General features: G+C 44.6%; 1 protein-coding gene across 2 annotated transcripts; it reads left to right on the top strand.

Moving 5' to 3' along the window:
• Positions 1-6,860: 6,860 nt before the first annotated feature.
• Positions 6,861-27,425, top strand: tmem233 (transmembrane protein 233). Of its 2 annotated transcripts, none has more exons than XM_033043630.1 (3): positions 6,861-7,270; positions 19,281-19,415; positions 26,025-27,425. In XM_033043630.1, exons 1-3 carry the CDS (start codon positions 6,899-6,901, stop codon positions 26,031-26,033), a joined length of 516 nt encoding a protein of 171 aa, XP_032899521.1. In that variant the 5' UTR covers positions 6,861-6,898; the 3' UTR covers positions 26,034-27,425. The 2 variants fall into 2 exon arrangements, with proteins under 2 accessions (XP_032899521.1, XP_032899520.1); XM_033043629.1 differs by having other exon boundaries at positions 26,022-27,425.
• Positions 27,426-27,695: the final 270 nt, after the last annotated feature.

The raw sequence follows: 27,695 nt of genomic DNA, 5'->3' as shown, positions 1-27,695 counted from the left end.
CTCTTTAAACCAGGTTAACCCGCTAGCTAAAATTCCCACTTTTTTTGGGGGGGGCTTATTTTTTACAGAGATGCTGGAGCGGCGCTCTGGTGAGTTCCGGCAACATTGCACCCCTGGTCCCATCCCCACACTAGTCCCATCTGCCCGCGTTGGCCCCATATCCCTCCAAAACTGTCCTATCCATGTATCTGTCTAAATATTTGTCAAACATTGTGATAATACTTGCCTCAACTACCTCCTCTGGCTAAATGTGTAGGAAAGAACAGCAGATGCTGGTTTAAATGAAAGATAGACACAAGATGCTGGAGATTCCTTTTCTCCAGAGATGCTGCCTGTCCCACTGAGTTTCTCCAGCATCTTGTGTCTACCTCTTCTGGCAGCTCTTTACATATACCAACCACCCTCTGAATAAAATAGGCCCTTTGGCCCAACTTGCCCACTCCGCCTAACATGTCCCATCTACCCCATCTGCCCACTCCGCCTAACATGTCCCATCTACCCCAGTCCTACCTGCCTACATTTGCCCCTTATCCGTCTAAACCCATCTTATCCATGTACCTGTCTAAACCCATCCTATCCATGTACCTGTCTAAATAAAAAGCGTTGCGATAGTAACTGCCTCGACTACCTTCCGCGGCAGCTTGTTCCGTACACCCACCACCCCTATTGATCAGCCATGATCACATTGAATGGCGGTGCTGGCTCGAAGGGCCGAATGGCCTACTCCTGCACTTATTGTCTATTGTCTATTAAATCTTTCCCCCACACCTTAAACCTATGTCCTCTGGTTCCCGATTCCCCTACTGTGGGCAAGAGACTGCGTCTACCCAATCTATTCCTCCCATGAGTTTGTGCAAACAACCTCTCTGTCCCTCACAGTGAGTCACCATTGATTTATTTGAACAGGTTTTAGTGACACCACTCAGCCACTGGCTGTGGTTCTACAACATAGGAGGATTCCCTTTTATTTAGACAATGCTAGAAATGCTCAGCAGGTCAGGCAGCATCTGGCAAGGAACACTGTTTACCTTCACTCGACTTTATTTTATTTATCACAGTTCATGAAAAATTAAATTCTGCAGATATTGGAAATCTGAAATTAACATAGGGAATGCTGGACACTCACAGAATGTCAGATGAAAGATAAACTATTGAAACATGGTGTCATACAACATGGAATCAGGCCCTTTGGCCCAGCAAATCTGTGCCAACCATCAAACAGCCACTTAAATACTAATCCCATTTTTTATTCTCTCCTCAATCCCATCAACTCCTCCCACATTATACCACTCACCTGCACACTTGTGCCAATTAACAGTTGCCAGTTAGCCAACTGACCCACATGTCTTTGGGATCTGGGAGGAAACCAGAACACCCAGGGGAAATCCACACACTCATGAAGAGAACGTGCAAACTCCACACAGACAGCACGAGAAGCCGTCATTGAACCCGGGTCTCTGGCAGCTCTACCAGCTGCGCCACTGTGTATCCAGGGACTGCTGGATGTTCCGATTGCTATTTGTAGGAAGGAACTGCAAAAGCTAGTTTATACTGAATATAGATACAAATTGCTGGAGAAACTCAGCGGGTCGGGCAGCATCTCTGGAGAAAAGGAACAGGTGACGTTTTGGGTCGGAACCCTTCTTTAGACAAGTCTCATTTCAGTGTCTGAGGACGGGTTCCGACCAGGCACATCAACTGTTCATTTGTTCCAAAGATGCTGCCTGACCCGCTAAGTTATTCCAGCACTTTGTGTCTATTTTCCGATTGCTAACCATTTTAACTTCCCTTCCCATTCCCACACTGGCCTATCTATCCTGAGTGAGGCTATACCCAAACTGGAGGAACAGCACCTCATATTCCATTTGAGCAGCTTACAATGAATTCTCCAATTTTGGGTAACACTCCCTTTTTTCCCTCCCTCTGTGTCCTGTCCCCATACCCAACCCAGTGTACACCAGTTTCTCCCACTATTCTGTCCCTTTATCCCCTCTGATTTATATTTCACTTCTCCATTACACCTCTCCTTATCTGACACCCTTTTGGCTCCTTGCCTACTTTTGTCCCCTTCTGTCACCCTTTCATCTCTTTTTCATCTCTAGCCATTTCCTGCCCATATGATAATCAAAACCTTGTAATTTGTATCCACCTATCACTCACCAGACTTTGTCCCATCCCAATCTATATTCCTTTCTTCTCTCCGCCCCCCCACCCTACATCAGTCTGAAGAAGGGTTTCGGCCCGAAACGTTGCCTATTTCCTTCGCTCCATAGATGCTGCTGCACCCGCTGAGTTTCTCCAGTCTACCTTCGATTTGCCAGCATCTGCAGTTCCTTCCTAAACTATTCCGGCTTTATCCCCTCCCCCCTTACTAACAATCAGTCTGGAAAAAGGGTTCATTTGAAACATCACCTATCCATTTCCTCCATAGATGCTGCCTGACCTGCTGAGTTTCTCCAGAACTTTGTGTTCTTAGCAAAAAAACAGCATCTGCAGTTTCTCATGTCTCTGTGTATCCAGCGTTTTTTGTTCTTATCCAAGCAACTGAGGGTTTTTTTGCTGTTCAAAGTGATGTCCACTGTCCTGTTTTCATGTGCAGTTATGTTTTAATGCAGTGTTTGGGGCTCACTGACTATTGACTGGCAGCAGCTGGATCTTGTGTTAATCACCTCTGCCCTCAACAGCCTGAAATACATTTCCCTGGTTCAGCGCTATCTTGTTGGATGTCAACCAAGAAGAGTTTGCGTGTCACCCACGTAAGGGGCTGTGGTCGACGATGTCAATCCTTGTGCAGAGACAGAAGATGGCAGCAAACCTACAACCTGTACTTGTAAGAACTTTCACAGGTAGGTAAAAAGGACGATATTAGTGAAAGGAAATGTGTAGGAAGTAACTGCAGATGCTGGTTTAAACCGAAGATAGACACAAAAAGCTGGAGTAACTCAGCGGGTCAGGAAACATCTTTGGAGAAAAGGAATTGGTGATGTTTCGGATCGAGACCCTTCCTCAGTCTGAAAAAGGGTCTTGACCTGAAACGTCACCTACTACGATAGACGATAGACAATAGGTGCAGGAGTAGGCCATTCAGCCCTTCGAGCCAGCACCACCATTCAATGTGATACTGGCTGATCATCCACAATCAGTGCCCCGTTCCAGCCTTTTCTCCAGAGATGCTGCCTGTCCCGCTGAGATCCTCCAGCTTTTTGTGTCATCTTTAGTAAAAGGAAACACAGACCCAGTAGAGGCAGACATACAAAATGTAATAGACGGTAAGAAAACATGAAAGGAATATCTTGATGGTGTATTAAGCTCCACAATGCTCATGGTGCCATATGAACTGTGCCTCCTCAGTGACGACCTCGGACTATACCCCTGAGGCCGGTGTCTGTGGCAGCAACCCTACCCCTGCACCACTGTGCTGTTCTGATTTGTTACCTATTTATCTATTTATTTATTTATCTATCTATTCATTTTATTTATTTATTTATTTATTTATCATCAACCTTTTTTTACACCGTTATCAATGCTATCTCGAACCAAAAGAGTATAAGGACACAAATAAAATAAAGGTGGGATTAGACTATTCAAACCAGCCCCACCATTCGCTATGTGTAGGAAGGAACTGCAGATGCTGGTTTAAACCAAAGATAGACACAAAAAACTGGAGTAACTCAGTGGGTCAGGCAGCATCTCAGGAGAGAAGAACGGAGACCCTTCTTCTGACCCGTTCTCTATGACGATGGCTGTTCTGTCCCAGGCCTCATCTCCTCCCCTGTGTCAGGTCCATTCGGCCCTCAATTCCTTGACCAAGAGTTCCAAGAGTTATCTTTGTCCTCTTTAAATATCTCCCGGTAATCTAGCCTCTGCAAAACTCCGGGCAAGAGAATGCCAGAGATTTGTCACACTCCAGGAAAATAAATAACCACACAACTCAGTCCTTTATCTGGTTGCTCTGCCCCTCAGTCGAGAGTCTCACACCATTGCAACCATCACAGCGTCTATCCTATGTGACCACACGTCCTCCCTAAAGTCCTCTCCGATCCTGGTCACTGGATCCTTGTCAGTGAAGCATGCTGAGAGTGCCTGGCTGCCGGAAAACACCGGCGTAAACTCAGGCACGGTGGCACAGTTGCTGCCTCACAGCGCCAGGGTGCCGGGGTCGAGGCAGACCACGGACGCTGTCTCTGTCTGTACGTTCTACCCGTGACCGCCTGGGTTTCCTCCGGGCGCTCCGGTTTCCTCCCACAATCCAAAGACGTGCGGATTTGTAGCTTGTTTGGCTTCTCTAAACTAAGTCTAGTGTGTGGATGCAGACTCGGTGAGCTGTAGGACCTGTTTCCATGCTGTGTCTAAAGGCAGACGAGCTACAGTTTTCAAGATTGGTTCAATTAATCTGATTGTAGGCAGCCCTACCCCTTATACAGCCAGGAGTCCAGGCGAGGAGGAAAAGGGGGGGGGGGGGGGGGAGAGGTAGCAGGGCAGGAAGAAAAGGGAGACGGGAAAAAAGGGCGATAAAGAGTTCAGTTTTGTTTCAAGTTCAAGTGAGTTTATTGTCATGTGTCCCTGATAGGACAATGAAATTCTTGCTTTGCTTCAGCACACAGAACATAGTAGGCATTTACTACAAAACAGATCAGTGTGTCCATATACTATAATATAAATATATACACACATGAATAAATAAAATGATAAAGTGCAAATAACAGATAATGGGTTATTAATAATCCGAGTTTTGTCCGAGCCAGGTTTAATAGCCTGATGGCTGTGGGGAAGTAGCTATTCCTCAACCTGGTCGTTGCAGTCTTCAGGCTCCTGTACCTTCTACCTGGAGGTAGCAGGGAGATGAGTATGTGGCTATGATTGTGTGGGTCTTTGATGATACTGCCAGCGTCACGTGTACCGAAGTACAGTGAAAAGTTTGTGTTGCGTGCTAACCAACCAGTCAGTGGAAAGACAATACATGATTGAGCCATTTACGGAGTCATGATACGGGAATAACGTTTAGTGCAAGGTAAAGCCAGTAAAGTCCGTTCACAGACAGTCCGAGGGTCTCCAATGAAGTAGATAGTAGCTCAGGACCGCTCTCCAGCTGTTGAAAGGATGAGTAAGTTGCCTGATAACAGCTGGGAAGAAGCTGACCCTGAATCTGCAGGTGTGTATTTTCACACTTCTGTGCTTTTTTGCCGGATGAAGACCTCTTATTAATTGTGCCTCCTCAGTGACGATGAAGATCTATGGCCCCCGTGCCGACCTGGACCGTCTGAAGAAGGGTCTCGGCCCGAAACGTCACCCATTCCTTCTCTCTAGAGATGCAGCCTGACCCGCTGAGTTACTCCAGCATTTTGTGTTTACTTTCATATCACTGTTGTTCCATATTGGAAATAAAACATATTGTGTGTGTGTGTTCACCTTCCCACGAGTGCCAGTGTGGTCACTGCTGACCCGACGCCACACCTTAGTAGCTAACTCCGGCCATGAGCCGTCTAGACCCACACATCCTGGGTGGCTTCATCCCATTATTCCCAAGAAGCTTCCCGACGGTTGAGCTGCAGTCTTGGGGATGGATGCTAACGCACATCAACAGCAGTGCAGCCTAATACACATGGCCAGGGATTCAGGGAGCACACGGGCCGACTGGCTGGTAATCGCATGCCAGGGGACATGTTTTAATTTAAACATTTGATTTGGAAGAGCTTATTTTGCGTTGGCCGTTACTATGGCACAGCGGTGAAGTCTTGTCGCATCGACTGAGGATAACAGATCAATAACCACTCGCTACTGAGGGTGTGAGATCCATACTCACTCGTTACTGAGAGTGAAAGATTAATAATCACTGGGTGACACGGTGTGGGAGATCAATAATCCCTGGTTACAGAGTATTAGAAATATACAATCACTGGTTAGTTCTGGTGATCAATAATCACTGGTTAGTGCTGGTGATCAATAATCACTCCCTATAGTGTTAGTGATCAATAATCATGGTTCCAGTGAGAGAGATGAATAATCACTGTTAATGTTGGTAAGAATGAGCTTGATCAATAATCACTCGTTACAGTATTAATAATAGGTAATCATTGGATACAGAGTAAGTTCTATCATCACTGGTTGCAGTTAGTACTTAATAATCACTGATTACAGAGTTAGGGAGCTCAACACTCACTGGTTACAGTATCAGCAATCGATAATCAACGGTACAATATTAGTCATCAATAATCACGTTATAAAGTGCGGGAGATCAATAATCGCTGGTTGCAGTGTCAGAAATCAATCATTGTTACAATGATTGTAATCAATAATCACTAGTTACAGTGTAGGTGATCAATAATCACAGACTACAGAGTGAGATCAACAATTACCGGTTACAGTGTTAGTAATCAATAACCACTGATGAAAGTATAGGTGATCAATAACCACTGGCTACAGAGTGAGACCAATAATATCTGGTTACAGAGTGTGGGGGATGGCTGAGGTGCGAGGTAAAGTCAGGCAATACGGGATAAGCAAGGAGTGGGAAATCAGTAGCAACTGACTGTAGAGATTAGAGTTTGATGTGCACTATTTTGGAAGATGTATTTGACATTTCTGCAACAGAAGATAAGCGAATATCAAAGCAGAAAAAAAATCAAAGAAGGTTATTAAACGAAGGAGTTAATAAATATGTTACAGTTTGTGAGTCTTTAGTTAACTTGTTAGAGGGCAAAGTGTGAATAAATATTAATAAGAACATTTGTAAGAAAATATTTACAGGTGCTGACACCAATTAATAATGTAAGGTGATAGATTAACATAAATAGTTAAGAGGGTGAGAGATTGATTAAGGCGCTGTCACACATTCTGCGTGAAAAGAAATGAGAAGCCAGTGTAACTCCTAGCGGATCCGGAACTGCAGTGACTTGGAATGATCAGATGGCCAGTGGTCATTTGGCCCGGGCGGGGATGGTGTCGGGCTGGCCAGCCTGGCTGTGCCGGTAAGATTAGGTCAGTGTTGACTCGCTCCGAGTTTGTGGATCAGCCGAGCTCTCAGTGTGAGCCGGAGCCCAGCGCCCTGAGCTGCGCCCTGAGCTGCCCCCTTCGCTTTCCTCAAATGTCTGAGGCGGTCAACAAGTCGAATCTAAAGCAGTCGTTGGAGGAGATAGATATCGCAGTCAGCGACCCCGACAATGAGGCGCAAGAGGCAAAGCCGCCGAAAAGATACCTCATCCTCACCATGCTCTCCTGCTTCTGCCCGTCCCACCCCATCAACATCGTGGCCTTCGTGTTTGCAATGATGGTAGGTGAGGGGGCGGCGCGGCTTGTCACACCGGGCGTCAGGGGGGTTGTGATTGAAAGATTCTTCATTAGTTCGAGTGTCAGTGGTTGTGGGGAGAAGGCAGGGGGAATGGGGTTGAGATGGAGAGATAGCTCAGCCTTGGGGGAAAACGTTTTCACTCAGAGAGTTGTGAACCTGTGGAATTCTCTGCCACATAAGGCAGTGGAGGCCAATTCACTGGATGTTTTCAAGAGAGAGATAGATTTAGCTCTTAGGGCTAACGGAATCATGGGATGTGGGGGGAAAGCAGGAACAGGGTACTGATTTTGGATGATCAGCCATGACCAATATTAAAGAGCTAGATAGGGCTCTTAAAAATAGCGGCGTCAGGGGATATGGGGAGAGGGCAGGAACGGGGTACTGATTTTGGATAATCAGCCATGATCATATTAAATGGCAGTGCTGGCTCAAAGGGCCGAATGGCCTACTCCTGCACCTATTTTCTATGTTCCTATGATTGAATGGTAGAGTAGACGATGGGGCGAATGGCCTAATTCTTCTCCCTTCTGTCTGTGGTGGTGGTGGTGGTGGTGGGCAACAAGCTGGAGTGGGGTGGAGGGATAGGGGGAGGGGTGGGGTGGGAGTTGGGGTGACATAGAACTGTCAAGGTTTTCCTTTGTTTAAGAAGGAACTGCAGATGCTGGAAAATCGAAGGTACACAAAAATGCGGGAGAAACTCAGCGGGTGCAGCAGCATCTAGCATTTTTGTGTACCTAATGTTTTCCTTTAACTGGCGATGGTCCAGAGATGTTGGTGGTGAATCTGTGGACTTCATTGCCACGGGCGGCTGTGGAGGGCGTGTCAATGGATAGTTTCAAGGCAGAGATTGACAGGTTCTTTATTAGTGCGGGTGTCAGGGTTATGGGGAGAAGGCAGGAGAATGGGGTTGAGAGGGAGAGACAGATCAGCCAGGATTGAATGGCGGAGTAGACTTTAGGTTAGTTTAGCTTAGCGATACTGCGCGGAAACAGGCCCTTCGGCCCACCGCACCGACCAGCGATCCCCGCACACTAACACTACCCCACACACACACACACAGTAGGAACAATTTATACGTGTACACCAAACCAATTTCCCTACAAACCTGTGCGTCTTTTGGAAGGTCGGCTGGAGATCCTGGAGAAAAAACACGTATGTCAAGGGGAGAATGTACAAACTCCGAACACAATGCACCCGTTGTCAGGATCGAACCCGGGTCTCTTGCGCTGTAAAGGCAGCAACTCTACCGCTGCGCCTTGATGGGGTCGAATGGCCCAATCCTGCTCTTAGAACCAATGCACTTATGTTGTTGCCACGGGGTTTTCACCAGCCTTGGCGTGTTACACCGACCATAAAGGCTGTGAAGGGTTCTCGTGTTCCTCCATGTCCAACAAGCAGCTGTGTGATTTTATTTTAAGGTACACAAAAATGCTGGAGAAACTCAGCGGGTGCAGCAGCATCTATGGAGCGGGACGAAACGTTGCCTATTTCCTTCGCTCCATAGATGCTGCTGCACCCGCTGAGTTTCTCCAGCATTTTTGTGTACCTTCGATTTCCCAGCATCTGCAGTTCCTTCTTGAACACAACTGATTTTATTTTAATCTTGGCTCGCAATAAAACCATGAAAACCATGGCCATGAAAAGTCGGCGGCCCCCACCTATCAGTAAGGAAAAATGGAAACGAACACCAAGAAACTACCCGACTGGGTTCTCCCAGTTAGCGGGAGGGGGTGATCGCTCCACAGGGGGGGGGGGGGGGGGGGTACCGGCATGGTTGGCAAGGCTTAGGCTGTGTCCAATGCCACCCCAAAGCTGGCCACGATGAATACCTGACTTAAATAGTGCAAGGCGTGGGTGGAGTGGGTGTGGACAGCATGTTTCCACTAGTGGGAGAGTCTAGGACCAGAGGCCATCGCCGGCCCCAGGATAAAAGGACATACCTTGAGAAATGAGATGAGGAGCAATTGTTTTAGTCAGAGGGCGATGAATCTGTGGGATTCTGCCACAGAAGGCGGCGGAGGATGTCAATGGGTATTTTTAAGGTGGAGATTGATAGATTCTTGATTAGTAAAGGGTATCGGGGTAATGGGGAGAGGGCAGGAGAATGGGGTTAAGATGGGGTTAAGGGATTAAGATGGGGTTAAGAGGGAAAGATACATCAGTCATGTTTGAATGCGGTGTAGTCTTGATGGGCTGAATGGTCCTAATTCTGCTCCTATCACTTATGAACTTTCAGTGGCATGGCCATATGACTGATGTGCTAATACCAATATGGGAAGTACCACATGGTATTCGAGTGCCCAGTGTGATTGAGAACGTGAGCAATGTCATGCCCAGGGCATGCCCAGAGAAAATAGCTGGAAGTTGATTGACTTGTGGCCAGGGGGAACCTGCTTACATCTCTTCAAACCCGCCACAGCCCGGGCCTCTCTACTGGGGTGTAGGGGTGTAGGGGTGTGGGAAGGAACTGCAGATGCTGGTTTACACCGAAGATAGACACAATAACTGGGCGGGTCAGGCAGCATCAAGCAGGTACACAAAAAAGCTGGAGAAACTCAGCGGGTGCAGCAGCATCTATGGAGCATCAAGCAGGAGTGGGTGACTTCTTCTGAAGAAGGGTCTAGACCCGAAACCTCAACCATTCCTTCTATCCAGAGATGGTGCATGTCCCGCTGGGTTACTCCAGCATGTTGTGTCTATTTACAGGTTCCTACTGACATGACCACACGATCAAACCTGGAATTCAGGATAATTAACCCTGCTTGTCTCTGTGGTGTCTCAGCCTTTAACAGATTGAATAACTGTGGGCTCAGGAAACCCAGTATCTGAAGGGAAGGAAGCGGCCAGAGATGTGTTTTCCCAGCGCTGGGAGTTGATGGAGAGATAGCTCCCGTAGCCCCCAACTTCCCCGCCCTTTGATGCAGTCCATCCCACCCCTTCTCCAACTCCTCCTGTGGAAGCCTCAGTATGACAAGGGTTAAGACAGCTGTACAAAGTTCACCCTTTGACATATATATAGCACAAGGTTCACAATTGTCATCCTTGCTAAAATTGAATACGTCAAGGATTCAATGACATGTAGTTTTATTTGTATTACAGCTATTGTATTTGTATTTGGGGGGTTTTCGAGAATGTATTGTGATCGGTGATAATAAATTAGAGTGCGCACAATTTTAATTTAGTTCCGAGATACAATGCAGAAACAGGCCCTTTGGCCCTCCAAGTCCACACCAACTAGTGATCCCTGCACACTTACACGATCCTTCGCACAGTTTACATTTATACCAACCAAGTAACGTAGAAACCTATACGTCTTTAAAGATCTTGGAGAAACCCCACCCGCTCAAGGGGAGAATGTACAAACTCCGTCCAGACAGCACCCGGAGTCGGGATCGAACCCGGGTCTCTGGCAGCAACTCTACAGCTGCGCCACCAAAATCTGTGTACATGTTGACAGTGCTGAGTAGGATTTCAGAGTAGTACAGTGACTGAGACTGTGCTGGTCTCCTTGTGCACAAGTCAATAATGTGCGTTTGGAAAATGGATGCAAGTTGTTAGAGTCCAGTTGATTGGCGACTGCACTCCCCTCCACAACACTGGACATCTTTCACACTGATAATCGAGCGGTGGTCTCACCTCTGATCCAACATCAACACATCACCTTCAGAACATACCCTCCAACCTGCCCTGCATCCACAGCCGTCTGTGGCAGTGAATTCCACAGATTCACCACCCCCTGACTAAAGAAATTCATCCTCATCCCCTTTCTAAAAGGACGTCCTTTTATTCCGAGACTGGGCTCTCCCACTGGTGGGACCATCCTCTCCTCACCTCCTCACCTGCTGCTCTCCAATGCAGACATTCTTTTCAATCCGCCCAGTTGGTAAGGGAAAGAAAAGATCTTGAAATCCAGCTACCTCATGTTCTAGCAGCAGAATTAGACCATTCGGCCCATCCTGTTGATAAAATCTTGTTGACTATATTAATCGTTTTTGTTTGCTGTTCCCATCATCACATATCTATATTACTAAAAGTCTGTTCTTGACCGGTTTTGGCCATCTGTGCTGCGATTTCCGAGAGAACGCCGCCACCTTCGGCCATCATTTTGGCCACCTTGCTCAGAGCCCCCCTCCGCCGCATGTGTGCCGAGGATTTTTCCCGTCGATTAAAAATGACAGAGATATTAATGTTTTTACAAAATTCCCCATTCTCTCTGCTGCCCCCGCTGGCGGCAGGGGGGAGGGACTATAAAACCAGGAAGTGGTGTGCCTCAATCAGTGTCTGCAAGCTGGAGGAAGGCATAGGGTCACGTTTCTCTGAGCTGTGAATAACACTGAACAAATGTCTACTCAAATGTAAGTGTCCTTAGTGGTTCTAAAATGCTTGCAGAATGTGTCTATTGGTTCTAAAATGTTTGCAAAAAGTGTCTATTGGTTCTAAAATGTTTGCAAAAAGTGTCTCTTTTGGTTCTACAATGTTTGCAGAATGTGTCTTGGTTCTAAAGCTTGCAAAAAAAATGTCTATTGGTTCTAAAGCTTGCAAAAAAATGTCTATTGGTTCTAAAGCTTTCAAAAAATGTCTATTGGTTCTAAAGCTTGCAAAAAGTGTCTCTATTGGTTCTAAAGCTTGCAAAAAATGTTTCTATTGGTTCTAAAGCTTGCAAAAAATGTCTATTGGTTCTAAAGCTTGCAAAAAATGTCTCTATTGGTTCTAAAGCTTGCAAAAAATGTCTATTGGTTCCAAAGCTTGCAAAAAAAAGGCTATTGGTTCCAAAGCTTGCACAAAGTATCTCTATTGGTTCCAAAGCTTGCAAAAATTGTCTCTATTGGTTCTAAAGCTTGCAAAAATATGCATATTGGTTCTAAAGCTTGCAAAAAGTGTCTCTATTGGTTCTAAAGCTTGCAAAAAAATGACTATTGGTTCTAAAGCTTGGGTGTGGCTTGAAGTTGAAAGGCACTACTTGCTGCAGATGGTGGCTTGGGTGCAATGGCTTGAAGTTAAAATGCATTACTTACTGCAAATGGGGGCGTGGGTGCATTGGCTTGAAGTTGAAAGGCACTACTTACTGCAAATTGTGGCTTGAAGTTGAAAGGCACTACTTACTGCAAATGGTGGCATGAAGTTGAAAGACACTACTTACTGCAAATGATGGCTTGGGTGTGGCTTGAAGTTGAAAGACACCACTTACTGCAAATGGTGGCTTGAGAGCTTTGGCTTGAAGTTAAAATGCATTACTTACTGCAAATGGGGCCGTGGGTGCATTGGCTTGAAGTTGAAAGGCACTGCTTCCTGCAGATGGTGGCTTGGGTGCTTTGGCTTGAAGTTGAAAGGCACCTCTTACTGCAAATGGTGGCATGAAGTTGAAAGGCACTACTTACTGCAAATGGTGGCTTGGGAGCTTTGGCTTGAAGTTGAAAGGCACTATTACTGCAAATGGTGGCTTGGGTGCTTTGGCTTGAAGTTGAGAGCACTACTTACTGCAAACGGTGGCTTGGGTGTGGCTTGAAGTTGAAAGGCACTACTTACTGCAGATGGTGGCTTGGGTGCAATGGCTTGAAGTTAGAATGCATTACTTACTGCAAATGGGGGCGTGGGTGCATTGGCTTGAAGTTGAAAGGCACTACTTACTGCAAATGGTGGCTTGGATGCAATAGCTTGAAGTTAAAAGGCATTACTTACTGCAAATGGTGGCATGAAGTTGAAAGGTACTACTTACTGCAAATGGTGGCTTGAAGTTGAAAGGCACTACTTACTGCAAATGGTGGCTTGGGTGCATTGGCTTGAAGTTGAAAGGCACTATTTACTGCTAATGGTAGCATGAGTTGAAAGGCACTACTTACTGCAAATGGTGGCTTGGTTGCTTTGACTTGAAGTTGAAAGGCACCTCTTACTGCTAATGGTGGCTTGGGTGTGTCTTGGGTGTGGTTTGAAGTTGAAAGCCACTACTTACTGCAAATGGTGGCGTGGGTGCATTGGCTTGAAGTTGAAAGGCACTACTTACTGCAAATGGTGACTTGGGTGGTTTGGCTTGAAGTTAAAAGGCACTACTGTAAATGCCCTTACTTCCTGTTTGCACTGTATATTGATTTTAGATAAAACGCTACCACTTACGGCTGTGATTTTTGGCCATCTTACTCAGTCCCCCTCCGCTGAGCAGGTGCAGAGAATTCTTCCCATCAATTAAAAATAAAAGTGTTATTAGGTTTTTAAAAAATGTTGAAAATCTCTCTCCTGTCAATCACTCCATGAAAGCCACACATTTTCCGGTGGGGGGGGGGGGGGGGTGGGGGTTATAAAACCTGGAAATGTGGGTGTGGCTCAGTCTCTGCAAGATGGAGGAGGGAGAGGTCACGACTCGCTGTCTTTAGTGGTTTTGCACCCTACTTCAAATGGTATGAAACTGCACTTGAATTTGGTGGCCTTACACCCTGCTTGAAATAGAATTTCGAGGATTAGCCGTGAGTCAACTATCAGCCCACCAGCCGTGAGTGAGTTGCCAGCACAACAGGCTTGATTGACTGAGACGCCAGCCCAAGAATCCATTTGGCGCACAATTTGCATACCAGCCCTCTGGAAACCAGTCCCTTCAGCCCACAACACCCATACTAGCGCTCCAGAAAGCCCCCCCCCCCCCAAATGGCCACCAATATTAGATTTGGTGGAGAGGTGGAATATTGCGTTGGATGACCAGCCCTCCTGTGTGATGCTGGGACCCAACGGGTCCCACTTAGTCTAGTTTAATAATAAATTCCAGCACTTTGCTAACAACTGACATCAGGCTAATGGGTTCATAAGTTATAGGAGCAGGATTGAGCTATTCAGCCCAGCAAGTCGACTCCGCCATTCAGTGGCTGGATCTATCTTTCTCTCTCAACCCCATTCTCCTGCCTTCTCCCCATAATCCCTGACACCTGTACTAATCATGAATCTATAAGTAAGAATCTATAAGTAACATTAGCAAATTTGCAGATGACACAAAGCTGGGTGGCAGCACAAATTGGAGGAACAGCACCTCATATTTTGCTTGGGTAGTTTACACCACAGCGGTATGAACATTGACTTCTCTAACTTCAGATAGCTCATGCTTTCTCTCTCCTTCACCTTCCCCTTCCCAGTTCTCCCGCCAGTCTTACTGTCTCCGCCTGCATTCTATCTTGTTCCGCCCCCTCCACTGCCAACGTCGCCCATTCTTTCTCTCCATAGATGCTGCCTCACCCGCTGAGTTACTCCAGCAGTTTGTGTCTACCTAATCAAGAATCTGGCAATCTCAGCCTTAAAGGTATCCATTGACTTGGCCTCCAATGCCGTCTATGGGCTCCATTTCAGCTACTTCCCTGTTCCCAGCCCTTTTCTGGAAATACCTGTCCCAGACGTGATTATAAGCTCTGCATAAGATCATCGTAACGATTAAACTGTAGAAATGTGCTCAGACTGTGTTGCTTGAGAAGCTCAGCTTGTGTAGTTCTACTAGACTGACCCAAGCAGCATTGAGATGGTACTGAGTGGATCTACAATGATCTTGCCAGGACTAGAAGGTCTGAGCTATAGGCTGAGTAGGTGTTTTATCATGGAAACAGGCCCTTCGGATCATCTGAGTATTGAAGTTGGCAGTTGTATAAGACGTTGGTGAGGTCACATTTAGAGTATTATGTCAGTTCTGGGCGCCATGTTATAGGAAAGATGTTGAAAAGGGCGCAGAGAATATTTACAAGGATGTAGCCAATACTCGAGGGTCTGAGCTATAGGGAGAGGTTGAGTGGGCTGGGTCTCTATGCCCTGGAGCGCAAGAGGATGAGCGGTGATCTTATAGAGGTGTAGAAAATCATGAGAGGAATAAATCGGGTAGATGCACAGAGCCCCTTGCCCAGAGTAGGTGATTCAAGGACAAGAGGACATGGGTTTAAGGTGAAGGGGTAAAGATTTAATAGGAATCTGAGGGGTAACTATTTTACACAAAGGGTGGTGGGTGTATGGAATGAGCTGCCAGAGGAGGTAGTTGAGGCTGGGACAATCCCAACATTTAAGAAGCAGTTAGACAGGTACATGGATAGTGTTTAAGAAGGAACTGCAGATGCTGGAAAATCAAAGGTACACAGAAAACCTGGAGAAACTCAGCGGGTGCAGCAGCATCTATGGAGCGAAGGAAAAAGGCAACGTTTCGGGCCGAAACCCTTATTCAGACTGAAGAAGGGTTTCGGCCCGAAACGTTGCCTTTTTCCTTCGCTCCATAGATGCTGCTGCACCCGCTGAGGTACATGGATAGGACAGGTTTGGAGGGATATGGACCAAACGTAGGCAGGTGGGACTAGTGTAACTGGGACATGTTGGGCGGTGTGGGCAAGTTGGGCAGAAGGGTCTGTTTCCACACTGTATCACTCTATGACTATGACTCCATCTGGTTGTAGTCAAAGTCAGATTAATCATCAGCGAATGCAAACCAGTGTCAGAAGGAACTGCAGATGCTGGTCCACTCCAAAGATAGACACAAAATGCTCAGCAGGTCATGCAGCATTTCTGGAGAACATGGACCGGTGACGTTTCAAGTCGAAAGCCAAAGAAGGAGTTAATCCAGCACTTTGTGTCTATCTTCGAATGCAAACCAATGATGTGGTTAGAGAGACAGATTTTGTAGTTGAGAGGGCAAGTGAAATCAGGGCTATGCCTTTTACAGTGATGGTAGGCAGCATTTTGCATGTTGAGTTTGGTGGGACATTTAAATTTATTTTCCGAAGTATAACTGATAAATGTAATGTAACCGCAGATGCAATTCTGCCTATTTGTGGCCATTTTGGGCGGAATCCACCTTCCTGCATTAGCCCTTTATCACTTGATTCCTTTTAGCTGTTCTTGGTCTAAGCCTGAACCGTAAGCAGATATTGAACAAACAAATAGTTTTCTCTGGAGAGTCAGAGATTGAGGGGGGGGGGGGGGGGGTGGAAGACCTGGTAGAAGTATCTAATATTAAGAGAGACATAGATAGCGTAGATAGACAGAACATTTTTTTCCCAGGGGGGAAATGTCAAAGAATAGAGGGCTTTGTTTTAAGGAGAGGGGGCAATGTTTAAAGGAGATGTCTGGGCAGGTTTCTTACACAGAGTGTGGTGGGTTCCTGGAACGCTTTGCCAAGGGTGGTGATGGAGGCAGATACGATAGTGGCATTGAAGTGGCTTTTAGCTGGGGACATGGATAAAGAGGGAATGGAGAGATATGGATCGTGCAGGCAGACGAGATTAACGGCAGGGATATTGTGGGGCAAAGGGCCTCCTCCTCTGCTGTACTGTTCCATATTCTAGGAATATTCTTGGAGACCAAAATTCTTGGGTAAGGAAGTCCAAGAATTTACGTACTGCTGGGTGAAGAAATTTCTTCCCATCTCAACCCCAGAAGGGTCACTCTTTACTTTGAGATATGCCCCCCCCCCCCCTGGTTCTTGAAACCACGGCAGGGGAAACATTATCTATCTCAACCTCAGTGTGAATTTAGTACTTTTCAGCAAGATCACTTCCCACTTATCTGAAGTCGAGAGCATACTGAAGTGTGAAAACGCACACCTCCAGATTCAGGGAGAGTTTCTTCCCAGCTGCTATCAGGCAACTGAACCATCCCACCACAACTAGAGAGCGGTCCTGAACTACTATCTACCTCATTGGAGACCCTCGGATTATCTTTGATCGGACTTCACTGGCTTTATCTTGCACTAAACGCTATTCACCTTATCCCCTTTATCATGTATCAGTACACTGACTGGTTAGCACGCAACAAATGCTTTTCACTGCACCTCGGTACATGTGGCAATAAACTGAACTCAACTAAATTAAACTATTTAAACTAATCTTCCATTCATGGATCACCCTGGTAAACCTTCACTGCACTCCTTCTAAAGGGAACTCAATCCATGCTTCGGGAAACCAGGCCTACACTTGACATTCCAGGCGTGGTTCACCAGGAGGCTATATAATTGGAAGCAAGATGTCTCTCTATAAAATAAAGGCCAACACACCATGTGCCTTATGAGCAATGACATTCAGTGGTCCGCGCACACGAACGTCCACGTCTCTCTAGACACCAACATGCTTCAATCCTTCATCATTCTGCGTGGAATGCATGGAATCTCGGAAGACGACAAGTAATGCATCCATGTGCAGACTGCGGTGCAGCAGGTGGTGCGGCTGCTTCACGGCTTTAGAGAGACCCGGGTTCGATCCCAACCTCGGGTGGCGTTAGTGTGGAGTTTGCACACAGAGCTTGAAGTTTTTCTGTGACCTTGTGGGTTTCCACCGAGTGCCACAGCTTCCTCCTCCGTCCCAAAGACATGGGCGTGGGAAGTTGCGGCTGCTGTTAGTTGCTCCTAATGTGCAGGCGAGTGATCGAATCGGGCGGCACTTGGTGGGTGAATAGGCGTGGTTAGTGTAGGATTAGTGCTTGATGGTCACAGACTCAATGGGTCAATGGGCCTGTTTCTCTCCCCTGCCTCTGTTGCCATAGCCACCAGTTTCATAACCCTGGGGTGCAAATCATTGCAGATTTATCGTCTGTCAGTCCTAGTGGTTTCTCCAATACCTTTTTTGTTTCTATTGCTAATTTCATTAAGGTTCTTTAAGAGGGCTTATGGGCCAAATGTGGGTAGCTGGGGTTGGTATAGTTGGCATGGGCAAGTTGTGCAGAAGGGCCTGTGTCCATGCTGTTCCATGCAGACCGGTGGTGAAGTGGTAGAGTTGCTGCCACACTGCATCAGAGACCCGGGTTCGATCCTGACTATGGGTGCAGTCTGTACGGAGTTTGCACGTTCTTCCTGTGACCACGTGGGTTTTCTCCGGGGACTCCGGTTTCCTTCCACACTCCAAAGATGTGCAGATGTGCAGGTTAATTGGCTTCTGCAAATTGTAAATTGTCCCTAGTGTGGGTGGTAGTGGTAGCGTGCGGGATGTGGGTCGCTGGTTGGTGCCGGCTCGCTAGGCCGAAGGTCTTGTTTTCCACGTTGTCTCCCCAAGCTCTAATGTAGGGAAATCACAGATACTGTAAGTGTGGGTGTAAGTAAGTAAACGCCCCCCCCCCCCCCCCCCCCATGTGTTGTAATCCGGATTTTGAGATTTGGTGAAAAAAAAATCTATTAATCGTTCCGCGACACAGTGGGGGTGGGACATGATCAAGGGTGCCGATTGGACGAGAGAGACGTTGGTCAGCAGGCAGTGGGGGGGGGGGAAGGGGGACCATGATGATTCAGCGCGAGGATTAGAGGAGGGAGGAGTTGGTCAGTGGCGGAAGTAGAGGGGTGGGACTGAGGATAGAGCGTGGTGATTGGAGGAGGGAGACATCCTGGTAGAGCAAAGATCATAGAGCGGAGTTTGAGTCGCCCCGTTCGCGGGGCCCTTCATCGCCCGGCACGGCTTAAAATCGGCCACGGGATTTTCCATCGCCCCGCGGTCAAATTGCTGCGTCGAGGCGATCGAGGCTCCTGATGTTGAAGCTCCCGCCGGACGATGGAAGATCCCGCGGCCGGTTTTATACCGCGCCAGGCGATGAAAGGCCCCGCAAACGGGCCGTTTGAAGCCCCACGATTCGGGGCGGATGAAGCTGCTATTGCTGGAGTTCGGAGTCGGTCACCAACCAGGTCAGCTTCCGATGTTACCGTCCACAAGGCCCACGGCCAAAGCCTCCGAAGCCTCCGAAACCATGCGTGTGCGGCCACCAATAAATTGTATCCCCCCCATGTTTTGATAGCGATTTCCGCCCCTGCAACTGTCTGCCTTACAATGCTGAAGAAACAATTTAACAATTTGCTTAACCACCCCCGTTATTTTTTCTCCCACCCCTCTCCGTATCAACAGCCCTCCCTCCCTCTACAGCGTAACAATGTTCTCAATTATTCCTGTTCTGATGCCAGGCCTTGCCTCATTTTGTCTTTTTATTATAAATTCACAGTGTTGAACAACGGTCTTATCATAAAGGGAACGGTGAGATTTTATGCTAACGATTGTTTTCTGTCCTTAAGGCTCTGAACCGCTACAATGAGGGAGATGCTGATGCAGGAAAGAAGTTGGGACACATAGCCACACTGGTCTCCATTGCAGCCATTATTGCTGGATTAATAGTCATTGCCATCTTTTGCATTGTTCACTTTACAACGGTAGGGAATTTTCACTTTGTCTTTTTTATTGAACTGGCCACGATTAGATATTGGGAAGTTTGAGGGATGGGTAATGCAGCGAGATGGTTAAACTGTTTGTTGAACATTCACATCTATGCTGATGTTTTCTACAACATGTGGTGGTGCAGTGGTGGAGTTGCTGCTGGGTTAGATCCTGACTACAGGGTTTGTACCTCCTCCCTGTGACCGCGTGGGTTTTCTCCGAGTGCTCCGGTTTCCTCCCACACTCCAAAGACGTGTGTGCGGGTTTGTAGGTTAATTGGCTTCGGTAAAAAAAAATTGTAAAATTGTCCCTAGGATAGTGTTAGTAGGATAGTAAGATAGTGCTAGTGTACGGGGTGATCGCTGGTCGACGCGGTGGGCCAAAGGGCCTGTTTCCACGCCGTATCTCTAAAGTGTAAAGTATAGTCTAAACACACTGAAAGTTTCTTAACTCCCATAAGAAAGAACCCAAAGAAGGTGCAATATAGGAAACATCAAACTACAGGGGTACTCAGTGGGTCGAGCAGCATCCATGGAGATAAAGGGATGGTCGGTATTTTGGGTCGTTACATCGGACTTATGTAAATGGGTTTTTGTGTCCATCCTCGGTGTAAACCAGCATTTGCCGTTATCCTACCTACACATGTGATGTATGGCTAGTAGCAAACCCCACAATGCCAAGATACAAACGTCCAATACAGTGGGCGGAGACATGGAAATGCTGGACGCGCTCAGCAGACTGTGGGGTGTGTGGAGGGTCAAATAAGGGTGATCTTTCCGCTGCTCAAGGACCCGTCTGTTGATCATTCCCAACATATCCCATTGTAATTTCTGGGAAGTTCGGAATTTGCTTCCTCGGTGCATAAATGTGGGACCGAGCGACAGGTGCGGAGTTTGTAAGTTCTCCCTGTGACCGCATGGGTTTACTCCGGAGTCTCCGGTTTCCTGCCACACACTCCAAAGACGTGCAGGTTTGTGGGTTGATTGGCTTCGGTAAAATTGTAAATTGTCCTTAGTGTGTAGGATGGTGTTAATGTGCGGGCATCACTGGCCAGCACGGATTCGGTGGGCCGAAGGGCCTGTTTCTGCGCTGTATCTCTAAACTAAACTAAACGGGGAAAAAAAATTGTTGCTGATATTTACTCCTAAGAACTTGAAGCTTTCAACCATCTCTACTTGAAACAAAAGAATAAGAATGAACAAAGACAATTAGAAGAACAAATCAGACAACTAGATATAGATAATGCTAAAGATCCAACTATGCATAAACATAATAACATTTTAATACTGAAATTTAAGCTAAATAAATTATTATCAGAGAAGGTTATAAAATTATTCCAAATTACAAAACAAGAACATTTCGAATTTGGGGATAAACCCCATAAACTTTTTAGCACGCCAACTGAAAAAACGGGAAAAAGATCATGCAATTTTAAAGATTAAATCAGATAGAGGGGAATTATTAACACTACCTAATGATATCAATAAAAGATTTGCTCAATTTTACAAGAATTTATACACATCAAAAACGCTAATAGACAATAATAAAGTTTCAGAATTTTTGGACAATTGTAACCTTCCAAAACTAGAACTGAAGGAACAAGAGGAACTGGGAGCACAAATTACATCTAAGGAAATAGAAGACACAATAAACACACTTAAGAATGGAAAAACACCAGGACCAGACGATTCAGTAATGAATTTTATAAATGTTTTTACGACATAGTTACACCACGTCTACAGAAAATGTATACATACGCTTTTAAAGAACAAATCTTACCTGAAACAGTAGCAGAATCAACGATCACATTAATACTTAAAAAAGATAAAGATATAGAAGAACCAGGCTCATATAGAGCTATTGCTTTGTTAAATACGGATCAAAAAATATTAGCGAAAACACTAGCTAGAAGACTAAGTCAATATGTTAGTAAATTAATAAATGAGGATCAAACGGGATTTATACCTAAGAGACATTCATTTAATAACCTGAGACGTCTGCTTAACATAATGCACTCTCACAAACCTCAAGAACAAGAGTTATCTATCATTTCATTGGATGCAGAAAAATCGTTTGATCAAGTAGAATGGGATTATATGATTAAAGTATTGCAAAAATTTCAAATGGGAGAGAACTTCATCGCATGGATAAAATTATTATATAACAAACCCACGGCTAGAATATTAACTAATAATATACTATCTACGAAATTCCAATTAACAAGGGGCAATAGACAAGGATGTTCATTATCACCGCTGTTATTCGCTCTGGTAATTGAACCTTTAGCTGAAAAAATTAGAACACACCCGGATATTTACGGTTATAATACAAAATATTCAAATAACAAAATATCCTTATATGCAGACGATGTATTACTGTATATCACAAAACCCCAAATCAGTATACCAAACATATTAAATCTAATTGAGGACTTTGGATCTTTCTCAGGATACAGAATAAACTGGAACAAAGTGAAATTATGTCGATAAAACCGAAAGACTCAACACATCTCTTGAAATTCCCCTTTAAAATAGCCACAGAAAAATTTAAATATTTAGGAATTGAAATCACTAGAAACTATCACGCTATGTTTAACGCCAATTATAGCCCCTTACTTAAGAAACTAAATAATCTAATCAAATTCTGGAAAACGCTCCCGATGTCTTTAATAGGTCGAATAAATGCTATAAAAATGATCTTTTTACCACAAATCCTATATTTATTTCAATCAATTCCAATATATCTTCCAAAAACGTTTTCCAAAAAACTAGACTCAGACATTACAAATTTTATATGGGATTATAAATCCCACAGAATACAAAGAGCACACCTTAGTAAACCAAAAGAGATGGGTGGTCTAGCGCTCCCTAACTTTATGTATTATAATTGGGCAGTAAATATTAAAAATATGATTCACCTGCTAGACAACTCTGCCCAGCAGGTGGACTGGATTGTAATGGAGAGAGAGGACTGCTCTCCGTGTAATACAGGAGCGACTCTCCTCTCACCAATGAATCTGAATAACAAAAATTATAATAAAAATCCAATGATACATAGTACAATTAGAACTTGGAAACAAATAAAACAGAATCTAAAATTAAGAAATCTATCTCTTTTAATGCCAATAGTCAATAACCCATCGTTTAAACCTTCAATTATAGATAAATCATTTACACAATGGGAAAGAATGGGAATCAAAACGCTCGGAGACTTGTATGAATTAGGAAAATTATTATCATTTCAACAGTTACAACTGAAATATAATTTGAAAAATAATCAATATTTTAAATATCTTCAAATCCGTGACTATCTGATAAAATACACAAAAGACTATCATAACATGTCCCCAGACTTATTGGATGAAGCCATGAAGACAAAGGCTGAATCAACAAATCTAATATCATACTTATACAACATTATTTTAAATATAGAAATACCTACAACCGATGGTATTAGAAGAGACTGGGAACAATAACTAGCTATAAAAATTTCAAAAGAGAGCTGGGATAAACACTTACTATATGTGCATAAATGTTCGATCAACGTACGACATACTCTAATTCAATATAAAACATTACATAGACTATATTATTCAAAAACTAAAATAAATAAACTTTTCCCAATGTCTCACCCATTTGTGATAAATGTCAGTCACAAGAAGCTACCATAGCGCACTCTTTTGTTTTCTGTATAAAAATCCAAAAATTCTGGAATGAAATATTTGAAATCTTCACAAAATTATTTAAAATAAAACTTATACCAAAAGCAGAATGGATCATTTTTGGAATATCGGAAGGTAACCCCGAATTAAACGTGTTTCAAAAGAACTTACTTAATTACGGGCTAATAATGGAAAAAAAGCTTATACTCAAATTTTGGAAAAATGCTCCAATACCAACAATAAAAATGTGGATTTCAAACATGTTCGAAACACTACACTTGGAAGAGATGAGACTCCTCCTAGCAGGCAAAGCAGACCACTTCCAAAAGACGTGGTCTGCATTTATGGAACTATTACAAGCATAAGGTGCAATAGTAATTTAAAATATAAATGGTACCAGGATCTGGTAACGGGGGGTATAAAATAAATAAAAAATAAAAAAAATACGGTTGGTATATCCTTTTTTGCGGAGTTTTGTGTTACAATAGAGAGATTGTTTTTCCTTTTTTTTTCTTTCTTTCTAGGGTCTTATTTCCTTTCTTTACTTCCTTCTCTAACTTCTTCCCTAAGGGGCTTTCTTTTCCCAACACTTTCCTGCACCTTCACGATTCTTGCTCACTTTCCTTACTTCTTTTATTACTATCTTTTTTAAAGCTCGAAAAACGAAGTGGTACAACAAATGTAATAAGATATATCTGATGTGTATTATTGTAATTTACTGTACTTCTAATAAAAATAAAATTTAAAAAAAAAACCCATCTCTACTTTGGTGCTGTCAATGTGTGTGTGTGTGTGTGTGTGTGTGTGTACGTGTGTGTGTGTGTGTGTGTATGTGTGTGTGTGTGTGTGTGTGTGTGTGTGTGTACGTGTGTGTGTGTGTGTGTATGTGTGTGTGTGTACGTGTGTGTGTGTGTGTACGTGTGTGTGTGTACGTGTGTGTGTGTGTATGTGTGTGTGTGTACGTGTGTGTGTACGTGTGTGTGTACGTGTGTGTGTGTACGTGTGTGTGTGTGTACGTGTGTGTGTGTACGTGTGTGTGTGTGTGTGTACGTGTGTGTGTACGTGTGTGTGTACGTGTGTGTGTGTACGTGTGTGTGTGTACGTGTGTGTGTACGTGTGTGTGTGTGTACGTGTGTGTGTGTCTCTCTCTCTCTCTCTCCCCCCCCCCCCCCATCCCCGCCCACAAATTCTGAGAGTTTCGCTTTAGTTTACATTAGAGATAGAGTGCGGAAACAGTCCCACCGAGTCCACATTGACCAACGATCATGCGTACACTAGTTCCATCCCACACACTCGGGACAATCTATGGAGGCTATTAACCTACAAACTTGCATGCCTTCTGGAATGTGGGAGGAAGCCGGAGCACCCAGTCAAAACCAACGCGGTTACAGGGAGAACGTGCAAACTCTGTACAGACAGCACCACACTCAGGAACAGCTCCTTCCCCTCTGTTATCGGGCCCTAGGATTCTTCCATGAGCTTGGATACTGTTTGATTCACCTCTACCCCCATTGAATGCATTGGACTTCATCTAAAGGAACTGATGCGTTACAATGCTGAGAACTATATTCTGTATCTTTCCCTTTGCTATGTTGTACTTGAGTTTGAACTGATTGTATCTGTGCTTAGTTTAGTTTAGTTTAGTTTAGTTTAGTTTAGCTTAGTTTAGAGCTGCAGCGCAGAAATAGGCCCTTCAGCCCGCCAAGTCCACACCGACCAGTGATCCCCGCACACTAAAGCCCCTGTCCCACTTAGGAGACCTAAACAGCAACCTCTGGTGACCTTGCCCGCCACCCAAGGTTTCCATGAGGTCATCGGAGGTTTTGGTCACTCTCCCTAATGGTTGAAAGTGGTTTCCGCGTGGTCGAGGCTTCATCTGCTGCTATTTTTTCATGTTTAAAATCGGCCTCGACTAAAAATAGATTGCCGTTGTAAAAAACAATAATTTTTTAGTCGCAGGTCTAGTCGAAGCTGGTTTTCTTCACAGTCGAGGAAGGTTTTCAACATGTGCGTGGGAGGTGGTAGGAGGTTGCAGGTCACCTCGACCTTTGATTTTTTTTTGGGTGGCGGGCAGGGTCACTAGAGGTTGCTGTTTAGGTCTCCTAAGTGGGACGGGGGCTTTACACTATCCTAGACACACTAGGAACAATTTACAATTATACCAAGCCAATTAGCATATAAATCTGTACGTCTTTGGTGTGTGGGAGGAAATCGGAGCTCCCGGAAAAACCCAGGCAGGTCACAGGAAGAACATGCAAACTCCACACAGAAAGTCTGTCAGGATTGAACCCAGGTCTAAGATGTTGTGAGACTCTACCAGCTGCACCACTGTGCTGCCCTCAGTCCAATGAATTTACAGCCAATTCATTGGACTTCACTTTATGAAGTGTGGAGCTGTTGCTTTGTAGGTAACACTGATTGTTGATAATTTAACTACATTTTCGCCATCAGGATTGCACTTACTTTCTTCGAACTGGTGGCACGAGATGCCTTTAGTCAGAGGGTGGTGATTCTGTGGAATTCTCCAGCATTTTGCATTTATCTTCCAAGTACTGCAAATAGCCGTCCACGAATGAGCAAAACACAAAGTGATGGAGGAACTCAGCGGGTCAGACACATATTGGACATTTGATCTTTTGGGTTGGGACCCTTTTTCAGATTCTCCGTCCAAGTAAGACTTGGTCCTAACCCCTCATCACATCATGTGCAGGAAGGAACTGCGCATGCTGGTTTAAACCGAAGGCAGACACAAAAAGCTGGAGTAACTCAGCTGGTCAGACAGCATCTCTGGAGAAAAGGAATAGGTGACGTTTCATGTCGAGACCCTTCTTGCTTCAGACCCATCATCACATCATGCCCGACTAGTTGTGGATTTCTGACCGTTTCTGATCCGACATGTGTAATTTTTTTCCGTTTAATTAATCTGCTTGTTTTCCCTCTGCAGCATCAGTGATCAACCTGTCGCTGAGAATATCGAACGATTCGGAAACTCACCAGCAAAAGGCTCAAAGAAAACGGATTGTGTGTAATTCATGCCAACCGTATATTGCCGTTGATAGGATTTCTCTTATGCAGCTGGTTTGAGGTCAGATTTTCTTTGTTTTAAAATGAGTTAATTACTAATGTCAGAGGAAGAACGCCCGAGATAACTTCTGTAATCAGTACTTTGTAACAACAGCAATCTCAGGAAACACTTTCCTTCAAACCTGGCAGCTGGATAACACAGAAACACACGAGCGACAACAAAATATGAAGATATTGTATTTAAAATATTAGATCTTATATACTTAACCTGAGATGGACTTCCCTGTATAGGTAATCAAAACACTTGGAGTCTTACTGTCTTATATTTAATGACAGCTATATTTTCATTGTATTTGAAAACTGTTATATTAATGATTTTATAAAACTAATCCTTTGAGAGCTCCTCCTCCGACAATAGAGCATTATGTTTAGCAGGTTTGTACAATGTTCCTGTCTGTATTTTAGCAGAGGTTGAAAGCCCTTTTTAAGATAAATGGGCCATTGTGACGGTGAAGATATTTCAGAAGTTGAACTTGTAGGATTATGTGCATAGATCCAGCTTTAAATATCTCGTTATAACGGCTAATCGACAGTGACTTAATGAGGTGCGTGATGTTGTTAATTGGCAGTTAATAGATGCCAACTTCAATCATTGCCCCCACCTTAACTTAATGGTGGCCACCTTGAGCAAGTCTTAATTCAAATTGCTCTTGGTATTATTTGACAAACTCGTGCTTGGAATGGGGACATGCGCAGGACAGCAGCCAGCGTGCATTGCCTATTCCCAGTTACTTGTGACAAGATGGCGGTGGTAGCTCGGTTGGGATGACTACAGTCTCCTTGGTGAATGGACTCCCAGTACCAGCAGTTAGTCTGTAAACTCCAGCATGTCAGTGCAAAAAAATAAATATATCACCAGCCATAACTCAACGTTCGAAGGATAAAGTTCAGACGTAATGGTTTCAAAGGTCTGAACTGCTGGTGATTACAGCTGGAGGTTGAGAATGAGCTGCAAGTTCAGCCTACATACAAGAAACTACTGTTCTTAGTTTATCTTGTTATATATATATATGCCTTTTACCTAGTTTCCCCAGTAGTCAAATGATGCAACAAGAAAGAATGATATCAGGGAGTGGAAACACAGGGAGTTATTCTTGCTTCACGTTTATACATTCATTTAATTCCCCTCCCAGTACTGTGGAGGTGAGATGTAACTACATATATTTTCCATGCCTTACTTGTAAATAAACTGGTGACGCTGGTATATATTACAAAGAAGAATGTACAGTTTAGTCATACGAAAATAAAGACGGTACTTTAAGTGGTGTGTCCTTTCTTTTAAAATGAACATTGTCAGTGAAACATGCAAGGCCAAGGGTTACCTGTGACAGAAGGGGGCACCTTTTCCCCAGAATCTTTTACCCAAACTGTTTGCGTGCTGTCCAATTAACTCGGATCATGTTATACCTGAGTACCATAATCACAACAGGTTTAGTTTAGTTCAGTTAAACAGTGCGGAAACAGGCCCGACGGTCCACCAAGTCCAAGCCGACCAGCGATCCCCGCACACTAACACTATCCTACGCACACT

The sequence above is a fragment of the Amblyraja radiata genome, chromosome 25, assembly GCF_010909765.2.
Source record: "Amblyraja radiata isolate CabotCenter1 chromosome 25, sAmbRad1.1.pri, whole genome shotgun sequence".
NCBI lineage: Eukaryota > Metazoa > Chordata > Chondrichthyes > Rajiformes > Rajidae > Amblyraja > Amblyraja radiata.
Note: the sequence above shows the minus strand (reverse complement) of the source record. Positions and strands in the feature narration are given on the sequence as shown.